General features: G+C 43.0%; 1 protein-coding gene across 1 annotated transcript; it reads left to right on the plus strand.

Annotated features, from left to right (window-relative positions):
• Positions 1–6,010, plus strand: SERF1B (small EDRK-rich factor 1B). The gene is made up of 3 exons (XM_063319320.1): positions 1–116; positions 4,865–4,973; positions 5,508–6,010. Exons 1-3 carry the CDS (start codon positions 110–112, stop codon positions 5,578–5,580), a joined length of 189 nt encoding a protein of 62 aa, XP_063175390.1. The 5' UTR covers positions 1–109; the 3' UTR covers positions 5,581–6,010.
• The last annotated feature ends 729 nt before the right edge of the window (positions 6,011–6,739 follow it).

Raw genomic sequence — 6,739 nt, forward strand, 5'->3', positions numbered from 1 at the left:
GAGACTTTATAAGGGGCGCCGCCGGCGGGCGGAGCGGGTGGAAGGTTCTGGGAGCCGTTGGGGTGTGGTGGGTGGCGGCAGCGGCGGTGCGCGGCCCGAGAGACTCGCCATGACCCGTGAGTGCCGGTGGGCCTCAGGGGGGGCTGCGCCGGGGCGCCGCCGGGGAGCGGAGCGGGCGGTGGGCCTTAGGCCGTTCGGCTCCGGGCAAGTGCGGCCTGGGCAGGCAGCCCGGCGGCCGGTCCGGGGGCGGGGGTCGGCCGCGCTGTGGTGCCGCTGTCGGGTCTCGGTCCTTGTGGACTTGGCGTAGTCCCTCGGCGGGTGCGTGGGCCGCTGGGGCTGAGACCTGCCGCCGCCGTCTTGGGCTTGGAGCGGCAACATCCCCGTCCCCTGGCGCAGCTGGGCCGGAGCGGGGGAAGGAAGATGGTGATCTGCTGGAACAGCAGTAACTCTCAGTTTCAGCCCTGGCTGTCGTCCAGCGTGCAAATAAAGGGCTCATATCCCTGACGAATGCTTAATGCTGTCTTGCTTAAGTTATGGTGGTGGTTAAGGCAGTCGTAGGAAAGGGCAGCAGGACTTGCTAACCATCACCTTATTTAGGAGTAACGCTGGTAGATCTACTCTAAAATGGCAGAAAAATGTGAACCAAACCTATAACACTCTGGCTCACCTAACCCTGGTGGGATTGCTGGTTTGGCTTCTGCATATTATGCTTGGCAATACAGAAACTAACTCTGTTTAACTGAGGTGCTTTTACATTCACACTTAAAAGTACATACCTTCAAAGCCACCGTACTGCTGGAAGAGCAGATGAAAACCTGCATCGTAAACAGTTTGTGCACAGATCAGACCTTGAATGTGAGCAAGGTTTATGGCTTTTGTTGACTTTTTTCCCCTGTTCTGCATGATTCTAAAATAAACATAGCTTAAGGTTAAAAAGAGGTACAGCATCCCACACCTGAGCATAGCAGAATCATAACATTTCATTTCAGGATGACGTAGTTTAATACAGTATTTGAAATACTAGAGGTATGGAAGTTGTGGTGTTCAACCATACAGTCTAGTCTTTGCTTTAGTACATGTTTCCAGAGTTCAGTGTTTCGTTATCAATCAGACCTGGACTCTAGAGCCTGTGGTTTCAAATGGACATATAGTAAAATAGAGGAAGAATGGATTGCTTATCAGCAACTACTTACTCTGCTTCTGAGTTCATAAATTCATGGTACCTGTTGTACTGCCTAATTTCAGGGTACCTGAAAACTGAATAGATTTGTGAAGATGGTGGTGACTAGCTGAATTGGAGTGGGGTTTTATTGCTTGTTTTCCATTATTGCGTTGTTCTTGCATAGAACGGCTGTGTTTACTTTTGCTTTCTATTTTTGGTGGCACTTGGCAGGCCCTTTACTGCTTTAAGTTCTGACATGTGATTATATATCCTTTACTGCTCAGAAAGAACTCCAGGGATGATGACCTCAGTAGCCAATATTTACTGCCATTTTCTTTGACCTTCTTACTCTATAGATGATTACCACTTGTTCCAATGCTATTCAGAGGTCTTCTGCTTATCTTTCTCTTCAAGATATTGGATGTTGGAGTTCGAAGAGCAGGGACAGGTGGAACTAAGGCATCTGTCTTGCAGAGGCAGGCAAGGATGGGGATGTTCAAGCATAGGTATAAGCAGGAAGGGTGTACTGGCCTTTATGTGGCTGTTCATGCTTGAATTTCACATTACAGGAAGCTCAATTGTCTTCTGTCAGGATTGGACCACACTTCATGGAAGATTTAGGTTGATGTTACAGAAGGTAGAAAGCAGCACCGTCTCCCTTGGAACTAGGGATACTCATTCTGCATTGTAGGTGAAGTATCAAGGCCAAACAGTCCTAAACAATGTTTACTTGGGAGCAGGTACAAGTAGGTTTCTTTTCAAATAGTTGTTTGGCTCCGTATGCCTTGTGTGCATACTGTATTGTGTTACTTTTCTACCTGCTCTGCTTTGCTGTGTAGAAGTGGCAGCCAAGCTTTTGCAGTGATGCCATTCAGTTTCGTTCTTAAATTTACAGTCTTACCATGTGTACAGAATAACACTGCAGACACCCTGCACAATGTTTGCTTGGAAAGGAAGGAACTGCACCGGGTCGAAGGGTGGAGGATAACTGTTACGTGAATTCTGACTATAGCAGTGTGTTTTGACTTCTTGCCTCTTTTTCTTTGTGATAAAAGAAGATACTTCATTTCTTTAAGCACCACAGAAGAGTTGTTTCGTTGCTGCTAGCTTGTTCATACCACATTCCATGCCTCCTGAGCACCACAAAACTCAAGAACTGTTTATAGCCTGGAATGTATCATCTGCTCATGAGTCATCAGGTTCTAATCAACACCAGTACAGCCAGAGATAGATAGCTGTTTTACTTCAGTTTCTGAAAAAAGTAGCCCTTCTTCTACGTGGACTTTGGGGACAGGATCTCAATGAATGTGGGTGAGAAGGATGGAGCAGGAGTTCTCTTAGCTTTTTTAAAAGGTAGTACTTGATGTTGTGTCACAGATGAAGTGTATCTTCCAAGGCAGAAGCATCCCTTGGGAAATAGCAGTCATAATGCGATGTTTTCATTTGGGCTTTTGGCACCTCTTGCCAGACAGTACACATACTGGTATGAAGAATGCACAGAACCCTGCTTCTGCAGGGTTGCTCTTGTCTACTTGTTGACATGGCAGATACCTAGTCCTAAACTGCTTCCATTTCTGCCTGAAATTACAGGCACCTGAAGATTGGCTAGATCTCTGTCTTCAAGATTGGAAGATGGCATAGGTAGTTTTAAGACTGGAGAGAGACTGAAAAGAGGCACAACAGAGATTACGGCGAGATGGAGTTTTAATTTTTCATCATAGAAGAATGGGATCATGTTTGTTTAACAGCACAAGTGATTATGCCTAGCTTATCTGGAACACTTTGAGACCAAAAGAAGCAGGGCAAGAAGAAATACCAAGCAACTGAACCAGCTCTGACAGGTTAGAGCAGACTAGAACTGCCGTGAGGAGGTGGATACTAAGCAATGATTGTCAACTAATGGAGAAGAGTTTGTGTGTGTGATGGCTGCGGCCGTTCCCTAGAAGACACTGGGTATTTAGATGGAGTGTTGCATCTGCTCTGAGCAGCAATTGCGTTGTGCTGGTTTTGATGTCATGCCCTCAGGAATATTGTCTGATCAAAAAGATTGCATGCCTGACTTGCCATCAGTTCAGGGGATTGGTAGTCCTGGGGAGAGGTGTCCTCTATACTGGCAACAGTGATGTGGTTTTGTCTTTATATTTAATGTTACTGTTCTCACTTTCGTTTGAAGTTAGACTAAGCACTTGCTAAGGCCATGCTTAACTGTTGTGCTTGATTTCAAGTAAAAATCTTTTGAGGTCACCTCTTTAATAGCATTTGAGTGTAATTAACTGAATGTATCAACAGTCCATCACAAGCAAAGTAAGTAGAACAACTGTAACTGTGCGCTTACTGAGAAGTTAAGGGAACACCTACATAAAGAAACTCATATAATGAGGAAGATTGAAGAGGAAGACTGAAAAATACAGATGTTGGTTTACGGTGAAATCTAAAAATCATGCACAGGAAAGAATGCTATGAACAGAAGCCCGTAACAGTGCATAGAAGGAACCTTCCTGAATGCTCGTTTGGTAATTCCTTCAATAGCATGAAAATACTCTTGCATATGGACAGCATTACGGTTGTCCACTCTGTGCAGGGACATGTGCATGCACTTATTTTGGGAATGTGATGAGTCGCTTTATTCTGAACAAGCTGTCTTGATGAGGAACTGGAGTTTTGGTTGTGTGTTAACGTCAGCTTTGTCAGCCCCACTTCTTTTGCAAGGGGGTCTGTGGTACCTGGTAGGTAAACAAAATCTTGGGATGAAGCTCCATAGCTGCCTTAGCCTCATACTGCATACGTGTCAGCTCCCTTGGAGCAAAAATGAATTAAACCTACATGTAGTTGCTTGGGTATTATGTGTTCATCTCTGCTTTCATGGTTCCCAGAGTAAGGCAACTTTAGCATTTGATAACAGTAGCTGAGCTTCTGGGATATGATTGCTCAATAACACATTATGAATCCTGTGTTAAGTAGATTTGGAGACTTTATCCAGTAAGAAGTAAAGCCAAAGTTCATGTATTAACTATACTAGTCATCTTCTTAGTGATATCTGCAGAAGTGTATTCTTCCTACAAATACATATATGGGCCATAACTAAGTATGAGCAAGACTTAGAAAGTTTATGGTGCTTAACCGTGGGATGTGATGAAATCCATCAGTGACTTTGTGTGACAGCAGTACAGACTGAAAGCAGGTGGATGGTTCTGGATTCCAAACAGCCATTTGCTTTTTGATTTCTTAGAGGGCCTTGGGAAGAGTTTGAGGAAGTTTATAAACTCTTTTAGGCTGCCCTCATTTTAATGCTGTGCTTTCAGTCTAAAATTAATTTGCAAGCTATATGGGATGCTGGAATCTGTTTGAGATAGACAGGATGGCTGCTGTTTGGATGAGTTACTGTTGTCGTTTTGCTCGGGATATTGATGGGATGGTCTCCCTTCAGTCTTTATGGGAAACTGCATTACGTTTCTGAAAGGAATGTTGGAATGGATTTTGGTGATCTCTTGGTAGTGACCTGTAGAAATGTAAATGTGAGAACTAACAGGTTTTCAAGCCTCCTATTGTGCACTGGAGGGGAAGACTGTGGTGGAAAATACTGCCATATGAACCCTATAGATTGAGCCAAACCTTACCACCTTTATAATAGATTTCTACCCAGGTAAACTGTGTGTAAAAAGTGGTAGTACCTGTCTGTATAAACTGTATATTATCTTACAGGTGGGAACCAACGTGAGCTCGCCCGCCAGAAGAACCTGAAGAAGACTCAGGAAATCCACAAAGGGAAAAGGAAAGAGGATAGCTTGTCTGCTTCTCAGAGAAAACAGAGGTAAGATCTAGTTGAGTGAAATGGTTGGGCAAAACAGGAGGGGAAAGTGGGTCAGAAAGAATCTGGTATCTCAGCTGAAACAGCATTTAAGTACTTTGCCTTGATTCATGGTCCATTCACTTGCCAGAGCATAAATGGTGGATGTAGGTTTTACTCTTTCTGCTGTTAAACAGCTCTATTTTTGTTAAGACTTGTAAAGCTTCTATTTCTTTTGATCAGCTTTTTGCCTGGTAGGAACAGGGAAAGATTGTGTAATACTTTCTTCAAGATGTTTGATCCATTGTTGTCCTTTACTTATAAAACTAACAGAATTACATAAGGTCTACTAATCTTGTAACTTGTCTACATCATGGGGTATGGTACTGGAAAAAACAGGATAATAGAAGCAGTGTGTTCATGGATAACTGCGAAGTTTTGTACTAATCTTTTTCCCTTCTTGAAATCGGGGTTGCTAAAGGGCAAAAACAAGCTGGAAAAGACTGCTTAGAAAAACAGTGAGTCTGTATCTTAAATCCAACTTTTTTTTCTTCACAGAGACTCTGAAATTATGCAGCAAAAACAAAAAGCGGCTAATGAAAGGAAATCTATGCAGGCAGGAGCAAAATGAGCTGCCTATATGGAGAAGATAGAGTGCACCAATGAAGCAAAAGGGCCTAGAAGATCATTCATAAAAGTGTCCGGCCGTTAAACGATTAAATGTCTACCTTGCAGAGTTGTGCAATTAGTTTAGTCTTTTCTGGTTAGCATAGGCTTAGTTGTCTGGAGTGCTATTTCAAAACTGACTACACTGTTCTGCATGCATGTGAATAAAAGTACCAAGCAATAGTTTTACTGTAACTTTTGCTGCATTTGTTGGTTTCACTTAATGGTTCCAGTAACAATGAATTTCTGAATCTACGGTTAGACCAGATTTTCTTGTCCTAATTCTTGAAGTACAGCTTCATGCAGAATGGAACACGTTGTAAAATGTGCTTAACCTTACAGAGGTCTGAACTGTAAATCTGAAATTATTTTTTACAATAAAATGTTGCATGCAATACTGTCTAATCTGAAGTGGTTATGCTTGATAATGAATTGATTTCTAAGAAGTTGCCAAGAACATAATTGTGGAGAAATGCAATGTAAGTATGCAAGTACAATATAAGTTAATTTTGTAATATGAGAAATGCATATTAGAAGCAATATAATATGCAGTGGTAAGTCTGCACTATAGAAGAAGATGCCTGTGGAGCTGCAGACTTCATTGGTGTCTGTAACTGACTGTGAATCTAGTAGACACTAGCTTTAGAGAAGATGCAGGCTTGAAGTTACTGAGCTGCAAGTGTATGCAGAGTTTGGAATTGCTGTGTCACTCACATGATTTAAAATCGATGCTTAAACTAGCCTCAAGAATAAAACTTGGTGTGAGAAAACACAACCCTCGCTCTACAGATGTGGTACAGATGTGCTTGAGTGGGTTGAATATTGATTGAGGTGAAACTGGAAGAAGAGAACTTTGAAGCCTCTGCTTGTATAAAAGCTCTAAGGGTTATACAGTTACAGTTAACTGCAGTTATTGTTAGCAGGCCCTTGGCACAGCCTGAGGAGAGTTTGAAGGAAAACATGGCTCGTTTTTGCAATGCAATACCCGCAGGTGGTGAGAAATGAAGCAGATTTTTTTTTTTTTTGCTTGCTGTCAGCTGTCTGGGTCTCAGTTCCCGCTCTCTGCCGGGCTTCTCGCTGTGCGTTTCACGCTGTGAGCCCGGGGCGTTTCCACAGCCAAACCC

This window comes from Chroicocephalus ridibundus, chromosome Z (genome assembly GCF_963924245.1).
Source record: "Chroicocephalus ridibundus chromosome Z, bChrRid1.1, whole genome shotgun sequence".
Classification (NCBI taxonomy): domain Eukaryota; kingdom Metazoa; phylum Chordata; class Aves; order Charadriiformes; family Laridae; genus Chroicocephalus; species Chroicocephalus ridibundus.

Excerpts from the sequence above, each read along its gene's own strand:
- SERF1B (XM_063319320.1), top strand. Across the intron at positions 4,974-5,507 it reads GCTTCTCAGAGAAAACAGAG|AGACTCTGAAATTATGCAGC; the intron begins GTAAGATCTAGT and ends TTTTCTTCACAG.